This window comes from Alosa sapidissima, chromosome 7 (assembly GCF_018492685.1).
Source record: "Alosa sapidissima isolate fAloSap1 chromosome 7, fAloSap1.pri, whole genome shotgun sequence".
NCBI lineage: Eukaryota > Metazoa > Chordata > Actinopteri > Clupeiformes > Clupeidae > Alosa > Alosa sapidissima.
Window position 1 is genome coordinate 32,642,737 of NC_055963.1, and position 22,081 is coordinate 32,664,817.

The window sequence follows — 22,081 nt, forward strand, 5'->3', positions numbered from 1 at the left end:
ACTGGTAGGAAAAATGAAGGTGGAGGGAGTGACTTATGAGCGCTCTCCCACATCCATATCCATGGATGAGGTGCCCTTGAGCCCTGCTTCCCGGGCGCTGGATCAAGGGCTGCCCACTGCTCCGGGTGTGTATGTGTACTCCTAGTGTGCCCACTGCTCTAGGGTGTGTATGTGTACTCCTAGTGTGCCCACTGCTCCGGGTGTGTATGTGTACTCCTAGTGTGCTCACTGCTCTAGGGTGTGTACTCCTAGTGTGCTCACTGCTCTAGGGTGTGTGTTTGAATGGGTGTACACTGTTTGTGTGGGTGTGTTGTACACTACCCCCGAATGGATGATGGAAGTGCAGAGCGCATATTCATTGTATCGGTGTCCCACATTTCTAGGATTAGGGTTAGGGGACATAGGGCTGTGGGAACATAGGCATGCTCCCGTACTGGTATATGTAAGTATACTTGGGCAGCCGTGGCCTACTGGTTAGGGCTTCGGGCTTGAAACCAAAGGGTTGCCAGTTCGATCCCTGACCAGTAGGAGAAATGTTGGGGGAGGAGTGGTTGAAGAGCACTGCTCTCCCATGCCCACCACCACGGTTGAAGTGCCCTTGAGCAAGACCCCTGCACCTGACCCCTCACTGCTCCCTGAGCGCCACTGTAGCAAGTGAACACTAGTGTGTGCTTCACCTCATGTGTGCTCATTGTGTGCTTCACCTCACTGTGTGTTCACTAATTCATGGATAGGATAAATGCAGAGACCAAATTCCTTGTATATGCAAGTATACTAGCGATAGCGAAGCTGCGAAGGCACCCATTGTGTTTCTATCTTTTCCTACTATTATTATTATTATTACACATCTTTCCTCTGCCATTGAAGTCTATGGCAGCCCATAGAACCGTCTGGTGAAAAAGTTGTGAAATTTGGCACTGTAATTAGGCAGAGTCCCATGATTAATTTCACCAAGTTTCAAGTCCGCACCATGAGCGCTCTAGCGCCACCAACAGGCCAAAATTGGACATGTGTTCACGCATGTAACTTCTGACCCGTTATTAAAACCCGTTAAAAATTGAGGTACCATTGGAATCCTTGGACCAGGCCGAGTTCAACGCACACTATGACGTCATTTTCCGCCATGATGGATTTTCCGCCATATTGGATTTTATCTGATCTTCAGACCAAGCCTCACAAAATTTGTGGTGTTTTGTCTCTGGAACTAAAACCGTTCATCCATAATATCCAATCGAAATTTGCGGACCCAATCAGGGGGACGCTTAAGAAATCTGGTGACCTTTGACCTCTAGGGGGCGCTGTAATTAAACATGCCTTTTGGCCTGTAACTGCAGTTGTGCTTAGAATTAAAACACACTAGTGGTGTCTGGTAGTACTGTTGGAGGTCCTTAGGCCGACCCAAGCCGATTTGTGATGTCATCATAATTGATTCAGCCGCCATATTGGATTTAATCAAAAACATCAAAAAGTTTTCGCAGGTCACAAATTTCAGCGGATCCTCGCCAAAATTGGCAGAGACCATCTTCAGACCATGCCTGATGAGTGCTTTGCTTTCTGGAACAATTGCCAGAAGCATTGGCCCGTAACAGCCTTTCGAACTTTGCGGTCGAAGCCGCCAAACAGGAAGTGAGCTCATATCTCAGCAACGCTTACATGTATCAAAACCAAACTTGGTACATGCACCTCCGAGCCCATCGGTTGGACGCTCAAGAAATTTGGTGACCTTTGACCTCTAGGGGGCTCTGTAATTGACAAAAATGCATTTTGGCCAGTAGTTGCTGATGTGCATTATTCTGCAATGGAAGTCAATGGCAGCCCATAGAACTGTCTGGTTAAAAGTTACACAATTCGGCACACTGATTGGGGACAGCACAATAAGTAATTTCACCAAGTTTCATGCCAGCTCCTCAAACGCTCTAGCGCCACCAACAGGCCAAAGTTGGATGTGTGTTCACGGACGTAACTTTTGACTCGTTGACCCGAATGTCAAAATGAGGAATCATTGGAATCCTTGGGCCAAGCCGAGTTCAACACACCCTATGACGTAAATTTTTGACCTCTGTGTTTAAATCACAGCAAGTGTGATCATATCTCAGTCAATCTTTTATTTTTGATGTGAAACTGATGACAGCAAGTTCCATCTAGTTCATTCTAATGTGTGCGTGCAAGGGTGGGACGGGTTGGGATGGGCAGGGGTGGTTGCGGCGGTGGGCTGGCTGGGGGAGGGGGAGGCGACACTCAGCCCTGGTTCAACCCCATAAAATGCAAATCTGGCCTGCTGAACTGCCTGCTTGGCTCCCTCATTGCTGCTTGCAGCTATATTTATATTTGTTGTTGTAATTCCAAATGATGCATCTCATTCCCTGCAATACTGGAAGAAATAATTTTCTTGATTCTGTCCTCTCCTCCTGTAATCAACTTTGCAGTTTACTCTGTAATTAAGGGGGCAAATTCAAGGACTATTATAGTTATGTAATGTGCTGACTAACTGGCAGGTACCTCATAATTCAGACTAGTTTGTATCAATCCTGGACTGTGGTGTCTGTTTTTAAAGCATTAAAATGAAAAATATTGTTTTTCTGTAATTCTGGGGGGAAATCCGAAGACAGTTCAAATTAATGTGCTAACTACCTAAAAAGTACCTCAGAACATTGCTGTCTGAAATTCAGCGACTGATTCAAGGGAAAATATAGCTGCAAGCAGCAATGAGGGGGCCAAGCAGTTGAGCAGGAGTTGGGATTGGACTGGACTGGACTTGACTGTGTTTTGGTAGATTGGATTGGACTTGATTGGATTGGATTGGACTGGACTGGATTCGAAGGTCACCGAATTTATTGTGTGTCCTCAAGACCACATACCAAGTTTGGTTTAAATCGGTGAAAGTGTTGATAATTATAGCACCCCTAGTGGTCAAAGCACACCAAATTAATTGTGGGTCCTTAGGATGTGTTCACGAATCAACGTACCAAGTTTGGTGTCGATACAAAAAAGTTTTCCTAATTATAGCGCCCCTAGTGGTTAAAGTACACCAAATGTATTGTGTGTCCTCAGGAGCGGGTCCTGAGTCCATATACCAAGTTTGGTTTCGATACGTAAAGGCGTTGCTGAGATATGAGCTAATTTCCTGTATCTCTAGCGCCACCCTAGTGGATGAAGGTCACCAAATATATTGTGTGTCCTCAGGATAGGATCCCAAGTCCATATACCAAGTTTGGTTTCTATATGTGAAAGCATTGCTGAGATATGACCCTACTTCCTGTGATTATAGCGCCACACAGTGGTCAAAATGTACCAAATTTCTTGAGCCTCCTCCTTATTGGGTCCTGAGCACATGTGGTAAGTTTAGTCTTGATACGAGAAAACCTTGCTGAGATATCACTTCACTTCCTGTTTGGCGGCTTTGCCGACCATTTTAATTGGCTGTTACGGGCGAACGGTTTTAGATTTGAAGACAAAAAGGGATAACTTTTTTGAGGCTTGGTCTGACGATCATCTGCACTAAGTTTCGTGAAAATCGGTCAAACTATGTGACCTGTGAAAACTTTTTAGTGTTTTTGATGAAATCCAAAATGGCGGAAAATCCATCATGGCGGAAATTGACGTCATAGGGTGCGTTGAACTCGGCTTGGTCCAAGGATTCTAACAATACCTCATTTTTGACAATCGGGTCAACGGGTCAAAAGTTACGTGCGTGAACGCACGTCCAACTTTGGCCTATTGGTGGCGCTAGAGCGCTCAAGGTGCCGGTATGAAACTTGGTGAAATTAATCAGATAGATAGATAGATAGATAGATAGATAGATACTTTATTGATCCCCAGGGGAAATTCAAGGTCTCAGCAGCATACAGACAACACAAACACATTCTTTAACAGCAGAAAGAGTAATTAAAGTATATAATATGAAAACACAACTAAGCAATAAGGACAGTAGAAGATAAAGAATATGCTAAATATACTAAAATTCAAATTATACTAACTAAACTTAAATACAATATATAAAAATATACTAAAATACAAATTACAAAAATACAAATTATACTAACTAACACTTAATCTAAATCAATTCTAAAAACAGTATCCACATAGTGGTGATTAATCAATCAGAGGCGCTTGCAATGACTGAGGCAGGGACTGAGCCTGTGATTCTCTGTGCATAGTAAGGTATGGTAAGGTGCTCTAAGGTGCTCTGTGTGAATGAGTGTCATGGTGGTAGTGCAAGTGAGTAAGTCCAACAGTGCAACAATGCAGAAATAAAGTAAAGTAAAGTCTATATATGTATATATTTAACTATTTAAGAAAAGTGTGGCCACAGTTCGGCTGTGGCATGGGGGGGGGGGGGGGAGGGGGTATGCATACAGTATGTGCTAATGTGCTAATATATCACGCAAACAGTGAGGCATAAAGACAGTGGTAAAAGTGGCTAGTGGACAGCCAGTACCAAACATGGAGGGGGTGAAGAGGCAGACAGACTATGCATGAGACTGTCCCCAATCAGTGTGCCAAATTTCACAACTTTTCACCAGACGTTTCTTTGGGCTGCCATTGACTTCAATGACGGAAGCGTAATAATAATAGTAAGAAAACATAGAAACACAATGTGTGCCTTCGCTGCTTGGCCCCCAATTAAAGTTAACGTGCTAACTAACCCGCAAGTTGGTGAACTAGGGTACATCAGACTTGCTATAATATTCATATTAAAATGAATTACTATTGAATGATTGTATTCCTGTATGTATTAAGCTACATGGCAGTTCCATAATTTATTTAATTTAATACCAAACATGACACGATTTAGAGGTATAAGCTATTATGCAACAAAAAGGAACCTAATTTGACATTAAAGGTCACTTTGCAAAATGTATTGTGTTCTCTGGAGGGACCTAAACTTTTCTTTTCTACTTTTTTATGGTCAAAGGTGATTTCTGTATGAAAGAGCTTTAATTTGATACCATACATGATGGGTTTATATGTTAATGTCTATTTAGATGATTTTATATGATTCCAAAAGGGGTGTGGCAGCTGATGTCATTTTAAAGAAAATGTTCAAGGGTGCCGGAGCGGCACCCGTCAGATTCTGAAAGGGCACCCCCTTACCTATCAATTTATGCAAAACAATTGCATCAGTACCTTATGTCTCACTTATGCCCAAATTCCACAAAGTTCTACCTGACTAAATTGGTATTTGATAAACCAATATAATCTAATTTAATGTATACAATATCAATAATGGCAATAATACTCCAGCATTATTAATGGCTTTATTGGTTTCATATACAAATCAATAATGGCAATAATACGCCAGCATTATTAATGCCTTTATTGATTTCACTTATATGTCACATAATGCACATTAACTTGAATGGATTGTTTTTTTTTTATTTATTTCACTATGAAAGACACAATAATCAGCTGACCCTTTGCACCTTCCTTTGAGAGTGACCCCTGGGCTGTGATGGAGTAGTTAAGTTCTTTAGAGTTTTATCCCAGAGGCATATTGATTTGAGAGAGAATGGCCAGGACTCCTCAAGTGGCTCCTTTGAGAGATTGGTTGGACTCTGAGCTGTGGCAAAGGCCTTGAGCCATCCTGGGGTTGGAGGAAATCATTAGTAACAATCACTCAGGGTAGAGGCTAGGTAAACACACACACACACACACACTCTCTCTCTCTCTCTCTCTCTCTCTTTCACTGTGCCTCCCACACGTGCGTGCGCACACACACACACACACACACACACACACCAACACATTTTAATCCATTGAGGTTGTAGACGATCTTATCTCATTGAGACAGCATGATACCTCTTCCTCTCGGGGACACAAGAAAGCAAGAAGAGGTCAGTATAGGGAAGAAAATAGAAAATTAATGGCTGCATACCCCACATCCAGGGAAAGAGTTCACCATTCACCCTTTAAGTTCTCATCTATCTCTCTATCTCACTCTCTCTCTCTTTCAATTCCTAGAATCTTTTTCACATCTGCCTCTAGTGCAGTAAGCAGGCGAGACCTATGGCTGTGAAGGTGGCTGTTGCTGTGAGAACTGCAGTCTCTGTTGCTCTTCCCTCAGTGCCATAATGTGAATAATGGAAGACCGAGGAGACATTTAATGTCCCTCTGTTCCCTTAAAGGAATTATCCGGAGTAAAATGCACTTTAGATCAATTTACGGATGATTGAGAGTACATACGTTGAGTTGACATCAAAATCATGTCATTCGGATGTGTTTTGAGAAAGTTCGATTTTACCGTTTTTAGTCAAAACTCGTTAGCCTGTTAGTGACCAGGGCATGTCATTTCGCCGCTACAAAACGCTTAAAATTCCTTTAACGGCTGTGGTGGCGTCCCTCTCTCAGCCCCGAAATGTGGCACTTTCAGAGACAAAGATGCAGAACACAGGTGTTTGCCAGTGCTTTCTCTTCCAACATGGCTTTGTTCAAGATAAAAAAGCAGCCTGATTGCGCGCTGCCTGTCATGATTAAATTGGGATAAATTTGTTCTCGCCATGCAATTTCTTTCCCTTGTACGACTTACTGTAATCACTCAGCTCAAACTCAGCCAGGTGTTTCTACGGAGAGGTTCAAGCGTGTACCAAACTCAGCGCCTCCTCGTTTCAAACCTGTCAAAGGTGTAGTCCGTGATCCAGATGAGAGGTTGAGCTCAACAGCCAATCAAAAACATCCCTGTCTTCTGTGTTTCGCCAATCAAACGCTAGAGCACAAGCTCCGCTTGCTGTTGATTGGCTGGAGTAGTTGATGGCTCCAAGCCACTTTTTATCCCATTTACAGAACCAGAACTTTGCATGAATGCCAGTGTTTTGTTTGTTTGTTTGTTTGTTTGTTTGTTTGTTTGTTTAACCAACACATACACACACTGAACTGAGAGCTATCATGTGAAGAAATTTGTCTGAATTTGATGAAAATTCAGAATTATGGAATGATTATAATCAAAGACTACACCTTTAATACAAAACTCCTAATACACACACACACACACATTAGTAATTGTACTCTAGCCATTTGTCTATGTCCCAGCTTAATCATACAGAAGTGAGACAGCCCCAACGCCGTGCTGTGACAGACTCCCTCAGGGCCCTCACGCTGAGAGCGCTGCCAGCCAGCCAGGCTCACCGATTATTAGGTGGAGGTTGTGTGACTCATCTGATCGGAGATTAATTGCATTAATTGCATTAGCGGCTTTTTTGCGGTGTCACACGGTAATCCATCTTAGCCCTGGCAGTAAATCAGCTTGGGATGCGCTATCGAATCCTGACTTTGCCTCAAGCAAAGTTATTGAGTTAATACTGCAAGACCAAAGGCATCTGTTTGTGGCACTGATGTCCTGATAACCAGCTGGAAGGCGCTCAGGCTAACCTGAATGGCATCGGTTTGTGACTGTAGAGGGTCAGGAGACTTCAGTTGTGTTTCAGCTAGCACCTAATTTCAAAGCAATAGATAGATAGATAGATAGATAGATAGATAGATACTTTATTGATCCCCAAAGGGGAAATTCAAGCAATGTGTGCAAGGGTTGAACATCTGTATACCCTGATGAACATATATGCCACTGTGTGGGTCTGCATTGTACACATCTGAAATGCCAACTATATTTGACTAAATCACGTGAATTTGAAGTCAATTTGGTTTGGCCTCCTTTGGATACACGGCAGGCCCCTTTCAAAAATAGAAGCGTCTTGGATTCTATCCCCACAAATCCTAAGCTGCACTAGGGGCACCCTCACCATTAATGTGATGGCGGAAATGTAACTAATCCTGTGTTCAGGTCTCTGGAGTTGCTCCTTAATCGTACATCCTCCGCACTGATAATAATATCTCATATTGCCACAGAATTAATTCACTTCCACTGTGCATGTCTGCATGAGGAAGAGTCTATAAAAGCTTTGGCCTCCAAGCCAAAATAAGTGGATAATGAAATATCAGAAATTTCCCAGAACTTTATATTGGGTTTTAAAAATTGCATTTAAAGTAATTGTTTTTGTGGATTTGCCAGTTTAACAGCCTGTCAGCCTACTTTGGACACAACTATAAATGTGACATAATGCATTTTTGTGTGAGTGAAATGCATTAAGCAGCAAACAGAGCTCAGAGATGATGGTTAAGTCAACAAACACCATAGAGCTGTATAGGAGCCGGTCAGAGAGACAGACCAAAAGAAGAAGGAAAAAAGAAAGAAAACAATCTGAGTTGACATGAATGTCAGGGGCAAGACGTGTGTTTTTTGCCGCTTGCAATCCTTCACCTATTGACTGGCAAATGTTTACCCCTGAGGCTATTCCTTTTATTAACCCCACACATTTCGGTGACAACAATATTGATAGTTAGCACTCCGGGGAGGTGGAGGCTGCGGAGTGGAGGCAGTCGGTGTGTTTTAATATGGAGGCGGGATGGCCTTTGTGCTAACACCCCAGCTGCCTGTGGATTTGCTGCGAGACAGGTTGCGCGTCTGTTTACGGTCCAGTCCTGCTGCTAGGATTGCTCTCTCCGCTTTATCCATGTCTGGATTATTTTCTTCAGTGGTGGCCTCCTAGTAATTAACGAAGAAGAGTACGGAGAGTAGGGCCAATCTCAATTCTCTATTTTACCCCTTCCCCCTTTCCCCTTAGTTTTGTGCGAGCAAAATTAAAATGGTTTGTTTTATGTTGCATAAGGTCCTGTTCTGGTCTGTTTTGTGAATGTTAACAGCACATCATTATTTGCGCGAATGGCTTGCATTTTACATATTTCCATGTCTGATATACTGTACCCCGCGAATTGGCAGCAAGTCTAACAGCAGCTAAATTCGCTGATTTTTTTTTTTACCGCTCGTCTGATTTGAATGCTGCATAGGCCTACTGCTGCCGACTCCTCGCTATTACAGGTAGCGATTGCTTCTGATGTCAAGTAACGACCATTTGGCTATTAGCCTATTGTAAAATATCGAAGGAGTTGTGGGATGTTTACATAGCAAACTGCATGTTTATTTTGTCCCCCATCCCTGTTTCATTCATCCGGACCATATCTGGCTACGAACTAACATAGGCACGTTCTGCTGTTGTTGAAATAATTCCTGAACGGTTTTATTCCGAGCTGAAAATGCAATGAGCGCCTATTTGACCAAGGTGCAGCGAGATGCTCCTCTATTTGACAGAAGACAGGTTGCTAGTGACAAAATATTAGCTTTCAGTGTGGTACGATCTCTGTAAATTACGTTAATTCAAGTGTTTAAATCATCCCGCTCTCCTTTATGGTTGGCTAGTGGTGTCTCATTTCCAAGGGGAATATTCTTCACCCCTATATCTTGCCACTCGGTTTCGAGGGACAAGGGCTAGGGGTAAGATGAAGGGATAGGGGAAGGGGTAAAACAGAGAATTGAGATTGGCCCAAAGTGGTGGTCAAGTGGTCTCTCTGTCTTTGTAACCTAAGAGGTATTAACATGCTTGGTCAAAGGAACATGAGTTTCTTTATTTGGCACAGTGAAATAAGGCCTTATTTCTGATACTTGTGCTGCCTCACCAGATAAGGGACTGTATTTAGCGGATGTCATAAGCACACATACACACACATGGGTAGGCTACACCCACGGTCGCCCGATATTTTAATCAACCCGACCGCAACTCGGACCGCGAATATTAATTAGGACAAAACTAGATGTATCGCAGAGCGGTACAAAATATGACCGCCGCCCAGTCCAACACATTTTTTCCACAAAAATAAATCACGCTGAAAGGCCTATATGATTCTAACTGTCTCACTAAATTGCATTATCCACACTCAATTCTCACTGGTATCTGCTAGACAACAAGTACCAAAACATGATTAGTTCATAGATTTCACATGTAAAATTCATTTTATACAACCCCACCTCCATCTTGCCTGTTCATAATTCTGAGAAATTCTTGAATTGTGTGCATGTACATGTTTATGTTATGTGTGTGTGTGTGTGTGTGTGTGCGTGCTTGTGTGTGTGCCTGCGTATGTGCCTGTGCATGCATGCGTACATATGTCTACTGTGTGAGTATGTGTCATACGTATGATTACTGTGAATGTATATGTGTGTGTGTGTATCTGTTTGTGCACATGTGTGCACATGAAATGGGTTAACATGACCCCTGGAGGCAAACATACAGAAAAAAATGGTCATCCTAGGCCCTACAGTTCTCAAGATATTCACAGAGAACTGTGTCTGCCCTACCCTCCTTTCGGGGGGTCCAGTCCAGCGGGGGGGCTACAGATCAAAACGAAAAACGACGGTTCCATGCTATCCATGTGGGGTTACATGCCCACCACGTTTTGTGTACCCCGGTCTTTCAGTGTCCCGGAAATCCTTGTTGGTGTACGTCACTAAATGTACACATAAATTATTTTATTGTAAGGCCCCCCATGAACGAAAGTACACAAAACTTGGCATGCATTCGGAGGGTGTCATAATGATCCTACACTTTTAATTTCGTGCAGTTTTGACCTTGTCAGCCAGAGATATTGTGATGAAAACACCTACTTTTTTGCTTTTTAATTTTTAACTAGGTGGCGCTATACATGAAATAAGTGGTAATGGGATGGGTTGACATGCCCCCTTAAGACCAACATACATAAAAAAGGTGGACCTCCTAGGCCCTACGGTTCTCGAGATATTCACAGAAAACTGTCTCCGGCCACCTACAGGCCAGTTGGTGTTTAGTAACATAAATTTATTTATTGTGTGGCCCCCCATGAACGGAATTCCACAAAACTTGGCGTGCATACAGAGGGTGTCATAATGATCCTACACTTCCAATTTCGGAAGAAAAAAAAATAATCTGACTAAACCTATATGCTTCGCTGCGCGGCGGTCATAATTATATCCGACCCGCTTATTTACAAAATATGTGCTTTTGGTTATAGCCTGCATGCAGTGCGACAGTAGTCTATTTCTGTAAAATAAACTAATTTATTTGTGAAACTTTATGCAGTAGAACTACACGCAGTAGGCATGCAGGACATAATGTTTGCGTAGGAGAGAGAATGAGAATAAGAGTGCAAGCACACACGCAACCACCAAGGATGAGAACACTAGGATAAGATTTGAAGGCCATGGACATACATCTTTCTTTCGAAAACAAATGGCGAGGCAAGGTAGGCAAGAGAGATACATTGCTGGTCAAAACGTTAGCGTAAGAACTGGTTTAAAATGCTGAATGAAGCACAAAGCTTTACTAAAGCACATCCACTGTTTAAAGTAACAAACACAACGAACTGAGGTAACTTTTATGCATGCGCGAACCTATACATACCGGTAGATATGGCTGTGTAGTCTGTGCCATAACATTTATTCCTGCAGGCTGCCCATTTCGGCTGTCATACTTTTAAATGGCTTCGCAAGAAGTAGGCCTACATAGACCATAACTTGTACTACTGTCATCTTCTTTAAGAACTTTTACTAATATTTCCCATAGCCTACAGTATATCGCTTTTCCTGAAGGGGTGTCTTTATTATTTTAACTCGCGTCTTCTTCTTTACTGTTGACTTGACTGTATTGATGCTAGCCTTCTCGTGATAGGCCTATTTGTAGAAAATATATATTTAATTAATTTAACTGACCCGCCCGCAAATGACCCGACTATCATTAAAATATTTTGTTTATGACTCATAACCGCTGGTGACCTGCAAGCTTATGAGGGGGATTGTGGGAGATTCAGGTAGGGTTGCGACTTTTTGGACTCGCCCACTCTGTCAAAGAGACGTGAATAATGTTTTGGCCTACAAACCTTTTAAAATATTGAAAACGGATCATTGATCAGGGAAAAAAAATATCATGGATCAGGAAAAAATAATTTTCCTCGTCCCTCTCCCCTGGCCAAAAAAATTCTCCTGGGCCTTCCCCGTAAATATCGTACAATCCCTAAATGCATTAAGGGCAACGAGACAGAGGAGTAGTTGAGGAGTAGAACATGTTCTCAGGTAGGCATGGACAGAACCGTCTACAGTGGAGGTTTTAATCCTCCTGCAATAGAACTTGCTGATTTGACATTGCATATCACTGTATGTCTTATTTGTATAATTCTTGTGAAAAAGACAGAGTCAACAAGAAACAGAACACAAGAACACAACACAAGCAGAACACAAGAAACAGAAAGAAATAATGAACAGGCATGAAATGAAGTATAAGTATACATACTCTTTTGATCCTGTGAGGGAATGAATTTTCTTTCAACCCCTATTTTGTACGAGGTCTATCAGTCTCCTCTCTCAATGGAGAACCAGAGTTGTAACAATTCATTCTCTATTTTATGGCTCTGAGTTTTTCCTGTATAATTTTTCTCACTGTCAGAAAGTCACTTAAAAAAACATGTATTCTACGCATTCTTTCTCCCTGTCAGTCTGTCTTCTTGTTGTTTGGAGATGACCTTCAACCACTGCATGAAATTATAATGGCTCTCACTGAATACTAGCCCAGAGGAAAAAAAAAAAAAAAACATCTTCAGAGCTCAGAAGACAATGTCTTGGTAGAAAGGGAGAAAGAAGGATATAGCACTAATTTAGAGCCAAACAGTCCTCTTCAATTTATACTCTGGGCAGATCTGTCTAGACATCTAGGCTGTTATTTTTCCCTCCTTTTTTAAATTGTGTGAAATCCCTCTGAATTTCCGGGAGTGATTTCCTTTGTTCAAGATAAATTCTCTCTCTCTTTGCTAATAGCCATGAGGGTGGACTTGTTATCTTGTGTCACAAGATTTCTGACATTTTTCTCTTTCCATTTAAATTAGTCCTGAATTAAAAATCTAAACAGTCAGGGGTTGAATAAGAGGCCCTCCAAGGGAACGCACCTTACATTATCTCCTTCCTTTGACAACCAAACAGTAGACCTTCATTATCTTAATTAGGTTATAAATGTGGGAAGTTTGCTTCAGGCCTGAAAAGTGAACAATCAACTGCCTGGTACTATTTAGCTAAGGCCGCAAATTAGAAAGTGAAGTGTTGCACAAATATTTAGACACTTTCTGTTTGTGAGAATCTGTACAAGGTACTGTAGATTAAATTGCCTTGTCAGACTAATTTGTTGTCCTTTAGTTGTCCTGATTGATGTTTATTGTGCAGTTTGTTCTGGTGTCTTGATGGCCTCCTAAATACTCAAAAGTTGACATTTAAAAATTAACATTGTTATGTCCAAACAATATATGCATTAGCGTGTGCTTTGTGTGTGTATCATAGCAGCTAGACGTGAGATGCATATCCTAGCCATAAATTGATAGCACTCTCCCTTTCCCCATATTTTATGTTCCTCAGACCGGTAGATTGTGTTCCTGTCAAATTAGGCTATACAGAAGCCAAGCAATTTCAGCAAGGGCAGGCAATAATTTCATTTTATTTTCCAGAGTCTCTGTACTGGATAATGGAAGTCTGCGGATATCAAATGTCACCAAATTGGACGCTGGGCTCTACACGTGTGTGGCCAGGAACCAATATGGCATGGCAAGCAGCGCGGGGACTCTGGTGGTAAAAGGTACTGTAATTGTCTCTCAATTATGGCTTAAAAACGAAGCAGTGTTCTTCAGGATTTCCTTTTCCATTAGCACTGTCTTTGAAGTATGGAGCAATATTCCAATTATGCCTCTCTCTCTCTCTCTCTTTCTATCTTTCTCGTTCTCTTTATGTGTGTGTGTTGTGCGTGTGGGTCTGTGATTGTGTGTGACTATTTTAAGAAACGGTTTGAAGTCGTGTAATCTTGTATAGTGCCGGCAATATTGGACAAATTCTCCTGGGAATGTGGAATCAACCGCTAATTTTAGTGTGTAATACCTTTATACCAGCTCTCACTCCAAAAATGTATATGCAGTCCAAGAATGATAGAGTTTAAATTAGTTTTCTTACTCCTTGGAGAAAGTGCAGTAAGCACGTACTTACAGTAAGGGAAATGTGTAAATGTCCCCAAAAGTTTGTCCTCATGGGAAGCATTGCGTAAGTAACCTCACCCCCACCCCCACCCCACCCACTCCCCTCAAAATGTTCAGTTTTCAGACGTTGAGGTGTCGTATAATTATTTTAATTGCGTCCATCTTTGTGAGTAGATGTCTGATTTGTTTGGCTTGCATTCTCAATGCTGTTTATGTTTTATCTCTTGCACCTCATGCATAATTCATCGTTTTTTGGGCGAGAGAAATAACTATGTTTGGTTTGATTAAGGGTTTAATCCATTTGAATCAATCCTGTCTGAATTGTTGGTGACTGCTCAAGCTCTTAAAAAGCACAAAGTCAACAATACCATGTTAATATGCTGTTTGGTGATTCCATTTCATTTTTTGTTTTCTTGTTTTCAATATCTGTTGGAATTTTGCAAGACTGACTGCATCCAATGTGTATGTAAGTTTAATTTGGCAAGTTCTTGTTCTTTTTGCAGAAAGCCTTGTTGAAGTATTAATGCGGTCTGAAAATGATAATCATCGAGGAGGCTTTTCAGTGCAGACAGACTAAAACGATGACCATTAAATAAATATTGCCCCCACTTTGAATGAATGATAAAACAGAGCACAGACTGCAGAGAATAGGACGCGCCTACAATATTGAACATTTGCACTCATAGTTTACGGTCCTCATGGAGGGTGTGTGTGTGTGTGTGTGTGTGTGTGTGTGTGTGTGTGTGTGTTTGTGAGTGTGGTAAACAGTCCACAGAATTATTTAAGGGTTATGAATGCAAACACATGGCTAAAAGCATGTCACAGACTTGCATTTATTACTTTGAAAAGTCTATCTTCCCATTCGATTAACTATGTCAAAGTAGGATAGTTGTTGCATGTTTCTTGTTGACAGCACAAAGTCAAAATGAGCAATTGCTGTAATGGTCAGGAAATTATTATGTGGAAGCTTGATGGTCATGTATAATTCAGTGGACACTTAAGTGGACATTTAAGGCCCTCTTTGTGATACACCAGAGGGAAGGAATAAAGACGACCAACCGTGCCCAGACAAAGATGGCGTATTTCCTGAAAACTCACACCCTGCTGAGCCTCCTCTGTGCACAAGTGGTGTGGAAATGTGTGCTGTTTATTGTGGCTTTTGAAAAGAGGAATGCACAGATGTTGATTTGGCTTGAGTGCTGTGCTTGGTGAACTGCCTCGGAAACAGAGATTGGGTGCAGAAACGCAGACATATAAGAGCACAGTGACATCTAGTGTTGCTTTTCAGTTAGCACACAACCTCATACTGTCAGCCTAGTCAGCAACCTAGAAATTTCGAAAGGACATTTAACGATTAATCGTCTCAGGCATGAGTTCCTCCAGGTTGATGCACCGGTATACAGATATTGCATTTATGTTGCTCCTTTTGCCTTCCCTCTTATCCCTATCTTATGACATGTACTGTATGTCTCTTTGCGCTCCCCGTCCTCTGCCACACTGTTTTGTTGAAGTTACATCATTTTGGCTGCAAATTGTGATAATGGCAATAAGTCAAACTGAATTTAATGGAAGTGTTAATAAAGTACAATAGAAAGTGTCTAAATATTTGTTAATGTGCCCTTTGAGTACCGTGTCGACATGTACTGTATGCAACTGATATACATGCATTTCTGTTTTTTTTTCCATGCAGAGGCCACGGTCATCACGACCAAAGCAGCGCAGGTGGACGTGACGGTGGGTGAGAGTATAGTACTGCCCTGTCAGGTCTCCCATGACCCCTCACTGGACGTGAAGTTCACCTGGTTCTTCAACGAGCTCATGATCCAGTTTGGAAGCCATGGCGGATACTTTGAAAAAGTTGGCGGAGTAAGTGATTGTAAACCATAAAATCTACATAGCTATACAGTACACACACATCCCAGTTCACTCTCTCATAGTGCAAAAATATCTCTACACCGGAAAGTAAGAGAATCTGTGCTCCGAAGAAACCAGAGCAGTCAGGTGACTGCAGAACCTCCCGTCCTTTACACAATAATAACTAAAGTGAAGCCAAACTCAAGCCATCTGTATTCTACACAGAATCCGGCTGATCATGCAGGAGGACTGAGATATGATGACCCTCTGCCTTTTTTGTCGGGAAAATGTTATGTGTCGGGCCAGTATTTACAAGCTATATTATGGACACAAAGACAGATGTACCTGCTTGCAATGCCCACTTCCCTCGTGTAGGGGGTGAGGGTTAAAACTCCAAAACAGGGCATCCTGCAAAACAGTGGGTTTACAAAGCATATGATACTCTATCGATAGAGTCTAAAGTCTACACTTTGCACACATATTAATTAGACTTCTTATAAGAATTTAACTGAAAGGAGTGATTTTTAAATAATGTTGCTTATTCAAATCTGCATTAAAACAGTGTAAATAGCAAGAGTTTTTTTTATATATAAACCAGCACGCATTCTCACCTTTTCCTAATGAAATTCAAAGAATTACAATAACAATTATTATTTATTAGATTGGTGTCATAAAGCAATTGAACTCTAAGTAGAGTACCTTTACAGTCAATCAGTTGGCTCAGTTTCACTCGTTAATTCAACAGATGTGCGACTGCTAATTTGGAAAATAAAACTAAAAGTTCTGATGAGCAATTAAAAGTTTTGGAAAACCTATTTTGAGGTTTAGTTCCATCCAGTGTCTTAAATTGCTTAATTTGTGATGATGTCCAATTAAGTTATAAATCACATCAAGCTTAATAAAAAAAAAACATTTGAAAGTGTTCTCATTAAAAGCAATAAAGCCACAGCATAATGGTATGTTATGTGCACAGTGTGTAGATACAGTAGGATACTGTCTATTTACTGTAAGAAGTATTGTCTGTTTAAAGCACTGTATTGTATCAAATACTTGTGGTGTTGTCTAGATTAGATTTTAAACATTGTTGTTTGAGCTCTTTGAAGTTTGTATTCATAATACCTTTCTCAACACGTTGTACACTGTTTTTGTCTTCTATTTTATGATGTTATTATACCCATAGCATAGTAAATAACACTATGTTATACATGTAACATAGACAGAATTAATATGTATATTATAATATAAGTTTAATATGTTTTCCTGTGTACGACTGAATTACTCTACAGCAGTCTGCGGGGGACATTATGATCCGTAACATCCAACTGAGGCATGCTGGAAAGTACACCTGTGCCATCCAGACCAAAGTGGACAGGGGGGCAATAGCCATTGACGTGGTGGTTAGAGGTACAGCTTTAATTTCAGTTAGTTTATATCACTGTTGTTGAGGTGGTTGCACTGTCTATTAACCCGTCCATTCATCGGCTCATTGGCTTTGTGTGGTAATGGTTGCAAGCAGCTTAATGCTCTCGGTTAATTCCACAATTAGAACAGTGATTAAAAAAGTTCATTGTTTCAACAGCGGTCATTTAAAACGTGTGTTCATCACATTAAGTCATTCAGTGGATACTCCTCAAGCTAAAGTCATTTGTAGTGTAATAAAGAGCTGTGGTTTATCAGCTTTTCTCACTCCCAGAGGATCCACTTTACAGAAGGCCTGCCATCTTTACAGCAGCGCTGCAGAGAAGTGGCAGTTGCACTCTTTTCTTTGAGGAACTTTTTATACTCTTTAAAGCTTTTTATACTTTTCCATGGCTAGCAAATTACAACGTGTCTAGGCAAGGCAAGTTTATTTATATAGCACATTTCATTCATCGGGCCAATTCATTTTCTTTACATAAACAAAATAGAAAAAAATAATAAATACAAGCATATGCAAAGGGCAATATATTTGGCAATATATACTTCTTAATTTATCTTAATTTGTTTAAAAACCAAATATAATTTGTTAATTTATCTTAATTTGTTATAAAAAATAAATTACATAAAATTGAATAATTAAAAGACATAAAAGACATAGGTTGTGTTTGAATACACTGCTGTATCTGTCATCATACAGTATAAAGCCCGCCTCATGCCAGATGAGCAATTGTGATTGGATCCTGGTTTTTTGGTGATTTGGAAATGGCCGTCAATAGGTTCCTTTCCAGGCGGACCTGAAGAGCACATTCAAATTTACTTAGATTTGTCTGGGTTCACCCAGCTAAAGCTGATTGAGAACCCATTGTGTTTCTTCCCTTTCTTATATTTATTACAATGCATCTTCTTTCCTCTTTCCACGTGAGTCTATAATATACAGTATAAAATAACATGGTAGAAAAGCACACCTGCTCTGCCTTGACATAGAAGATATTTGATATCTGATTTATCAGGCTAACGCTGGTTGCAATAATCTCAGGCAACCAGATTGGTGAAGTACTGCAGCACATGTCTATGTGCACATCATGTTCACATTTCTCACACATGGCTCACCTTCCTCAGGATCCCCCGGCCCACCATCAGACCTGCAGGTAGACGAGGTCACAGAGACCACATCGTCCATCTCCTGGAGGGCTGGGCCTGACCACCACAGTCCCATCCTCACCTACATCATCCAGGCCAGGACCTCCTTTTCTCTGGGCTGGCAGGCAGCTAACACAGGTATGGAGCTCAGCTGAGACCCAGTACAGGCATGGCTACTGCTTTAGACTTAGACTTAGGGCTATGGTGTCACACCACACTATCCCTGACCCTAAATCTGGAATTGAACTGACCAGTGGCAAGTGGCAGATTTGCACAATAAGGTAGAACAGTGTTTGAATTAATCAAATAATTTTGGTTTGACCGTTTTGTTATGCTTTGCTGCTGCCACTTCTGTATTTTTAATGTGATCCCCCCTCTCCGTAGAGGGGATGTAGAAACCCAAACTCAATTAAAAACTGAATCCTTACTTATTAAAATTACAGAACATGTGTATGTTGCATAGCAACCATGTAGTCTATTACTAGTAATTTATCTCTGCCGAACTGTCTCGGTATTTAACATTGGGAGCTCATATTAAACTACAGAATATTCACAAAAGCTCGCCTTTGGGGCTACTGTTTTGAACACACACAGACAGATGTATGTGCATGTTTAAGGCGGTTGAGCAATCATGGATCACTGCTAATCTTCATCTGAAGTACTATTCAGGTATTCAGGTATAGGTGTGGAGCTCGGCTACAGCCTAATACAAGCCACCCCATTCCCTGTGACTGCCTCTGGGCGACTGTTGAACACACACTCGGCTGAATGCATGTGCATGTTTTAGCCAGTATGGCGAACCATGGATTACCGGTAATTACTCTCTGAAGGACTATTTACCCAAAGGGGATGAAAGCGGGCTCAGAATACGAGGGATTAGTCGGACAGCGTTAGGTCGTGCCCAGGCGTGTTCGCCGTGGGGCCCCCGGTTAATGAGCGCTGAAGGGGTGGACGTGCTGGGGATGGCTCATCAGGAGCTGGCCCTGCTTGTCTCCACATCCACCACAGGATTCTCTCGCCAGTGCAGGTTTATTATACGGATTAACACGGACAAGTGAAGCCACGAAGAGGGCATGCTGATGTGTGTGTGTGTGTGTGTGTGTGTGTGTGTGCTTTATTGATAGGAATAACGCAGCTTGGATCATATTGATTATGGGATTTCAAGCAGTTGTTAGCAAGCTAGTTGTCAGCTTCACAGCATGCCAAGGCTTCCTAAATACGAACTGGTGTTCTCTGTCTACTTAATACTTAAAGTATTGTGAAGAATGAATCAGTTCATAAAACAGAAAAAGAAAACATGCCTTTCTGAGATGTACTTATGGCTTGGAGATTAGGTTTAGTTTCAGTCGTAGTTAATTATGTGTGTAACAGTTTCTATTTGAGAATCGCATTACATTTTGAATTCAACATGAATGAATAATTAATTAAATTCCTTGTAGTAAAGGCTCTCTGTTGACTTAAGTAGTTCACACATCTATTCTGATGTGACTTCCTATCAGTCCCGAAGCTGTTGGGAATTGGTCAGCTGTCCGCCACGGTCACCGAGCTCAACCCATGGGTGGAGTACGAGTTCCGGGTCCTGGCAACCAATGCCATCGGGACAGGAGAGCCCAGCAAGCCCTCGAAAAAAGTCCGGACCAAAGAAGCACGTATGTGGAGAATGACAGCTCCATCACCAGCTTCCCTCTTGCATGATTGGTCATTATAACACTATAAAAACTACAAATCCAGTGGTGGCTTGAGACTGAAGTCAGGCTAAAATCAGAATAAAAACTAGATGTTATGTGTTTTTAAATGCTGTGTACATACTGCGAGTCATGTGTTTCTGGTTAAATTTTAATGAAGAGAGTGAGAAATAAATATGTATGACCCTTATGATATTGCTACAGCAAAACATGTGGGATGGTTATAGACTTTTGCTCAGTACTATATGTCTTTGTCTATGTTTTTTTAGAATGTTTTTAGTTCATTTTATTGATTCACTTCTTGACTGCTAAGCACGTTTGTACAACATGGCTTGTCTTGACTTCAACATGTGTTTGTTTTGCCAGTGCCAAAGGTGACCCCTACCAGAGTGAGTGGAGGTGGGGGAAGTCGATCCGAGCTGGTCATAACTTGGGAGGTAAAATACCATTAAGTATTTATAAATTAAATAAAATATAATATTTACTATATAGATATCAAATAACATATACACAGTAATCAGATAAATTGAATATTGTGTTTACAAACCAAGTGTTTGTGTGTGTGCGTGTGTGTGTGTGTGAGAGAGAGAGAGAGAGAGAGAGTCTGTCTGTCTGTTTGGCAGCCTGCATGTGTGCATATCCCTGTGTGCCTGTGTGTGTGTGATTGCTGTACACCATGTGTTTTTGTCCCTCTGTCAGCCTGTCCCGGAGGAGCTCCAGTGTGGCCCAGGCTTTGGCTACGTGGTGGCCTTCCGTCCTCACGGGGCACAGGGTTGGATGCAGGCGGCGGTCACCTCCCCCGACGCCTCCAAGTACTCCTTCAGGGACGACAGCATCCCACCCTTCACCCCATACCATGTCAAAGTGGGCGTTTACAACAACAAGGGGGAGGGACCATTTGGCTCAGTGACGACCATCTACTCTGCTGAGGAAGGTTGGGAAAAAAACCCTACTTTTACCCTAGCTTCAAACATAACTTAGTAAAGTAACAGCATGCTGGCATTTACTTGCAATGAATTTTAAAAATTCATTTTGGTATTTATGACGGTATAAGCTTATAATAATAATAATAATAATAATAATAATTTATTATTATTATTATTATTAGTAGTAGTAGTAGTAGTGGTATTATTATTATTATTATTATTATTATTATTATTATTATTATAAGCTTGATTTGTATAGCACCATTCATACACAGAATGCAGCTCAAAGCCCTTTACATTTGGAGCATGTAGCACAGTAATAGAGAAGAGTAAGTCATTATCAGTCATTCTTCTTCATTGCTGTATATGGTCATGTACCATATAAACCATGGATGTAAACATTATTTGTTTGATGCTGAGGGGGTTTTGGAAAAGGCTAATATCACATGCTTGCTCGGTTAGTGGCAAAGTACTGTAGGAATCCAATGCCGATTGGTTAAAGACCGGTCCAATTTCATTTCAATTTCAACGTATTCAAAGTCTACGCTAATTAGGATGCAACAACTGAAAACAATCCCCAATGGAGCGTGCAGGCTACTACAAACCATATCCATAACAAATATGAATGGGAAGGCGGTGTTTACTAGTCTCAAGCATGAAAGCTATAATTAATTTGAAGCATACAAATATCATTTTTAATCATATCAAAGCATAGAGTAATGTAGCTGATTATTCTCTTCATGGGTTGTGTGTGTTTTGGACACCCAGAGCCAACTGAAGCGCCCACTAGAGTCCGTGCCAGGAGTCTGTCCTCGTCTGAGGTGGAGGTGTCCTGGAAACCCCTGCCCTGGAACACCACCAAAAGACGCATCATGGGCTATGAGGTAACATCTATATGTTATTAGTTTATAAAAACCAAAAGCACAATATTCAGAGTCGACCAAAAAAAAAAAAACTTTAGTAAGTTTCCCTTTGGTTTCCCTTTTTTCATTTTGTACATTATGCCTCTCACATTGATTAGACTGTGCCTTTTATCCACCCCAATGACTTCCTGACTGGTGCTCCACTTGCTTGTGCTCCCTCTGAGGCACGCTTCACAAGGCCCATTGGCCCCATACACATAAGCCTGGAAAGTCCTTCAAAAAGTCCTTGAATGTGACGTTGAAGAAAGAGTGGGAGCCCTGGTGATGTATG

The 22,081-nt window shown here is 41.3% G+C and overlaps 1 protein-coding gene across 1 annotated transcript in view; it reads left to right on the forward strand.

Moving 5' to 3' along the window:
- The window catches only part of cntn3a.1 (contactin 3a, tandem duplicate 1), a 73,908-nt gene that overhangs the window by 44,863 nt on the left and 6,964 nt on the right, over positions 1–22,081 (forward strand). Inside the window, exons 13-20 of the mRNA XM_042099256.1 lie at positions 13,345–13,472; positions 15,554–15,729; positions 17,004–17,121; positions 18,256–18,414; positions 19,776–19,925; positions 20,328–20,398; positions 20,661–20,895; positions 21,656–21,771. Of these exons, the coding sequence (XP_041955190.1) occupies positions 13,345–13,472; positions 15,554–15,729; positions 17,004–17,121; positions 18,256–18,414; positions 19,776–19,925; positions 20,328–20,398; positions 20,661–20,895; positions 21,656–21,771 (1,153 nt within the window). The remainder of the gene's footprint in view (positions 1–13,344; positions 13,473–15,553; positions 15,730–17,003; positions 17,122–18,255; positions 18,415–19,775; positions 19,926–20,327; positions 20,399–20,660; positions 20,896–21,655; positions 21,772–22,081) is intronic.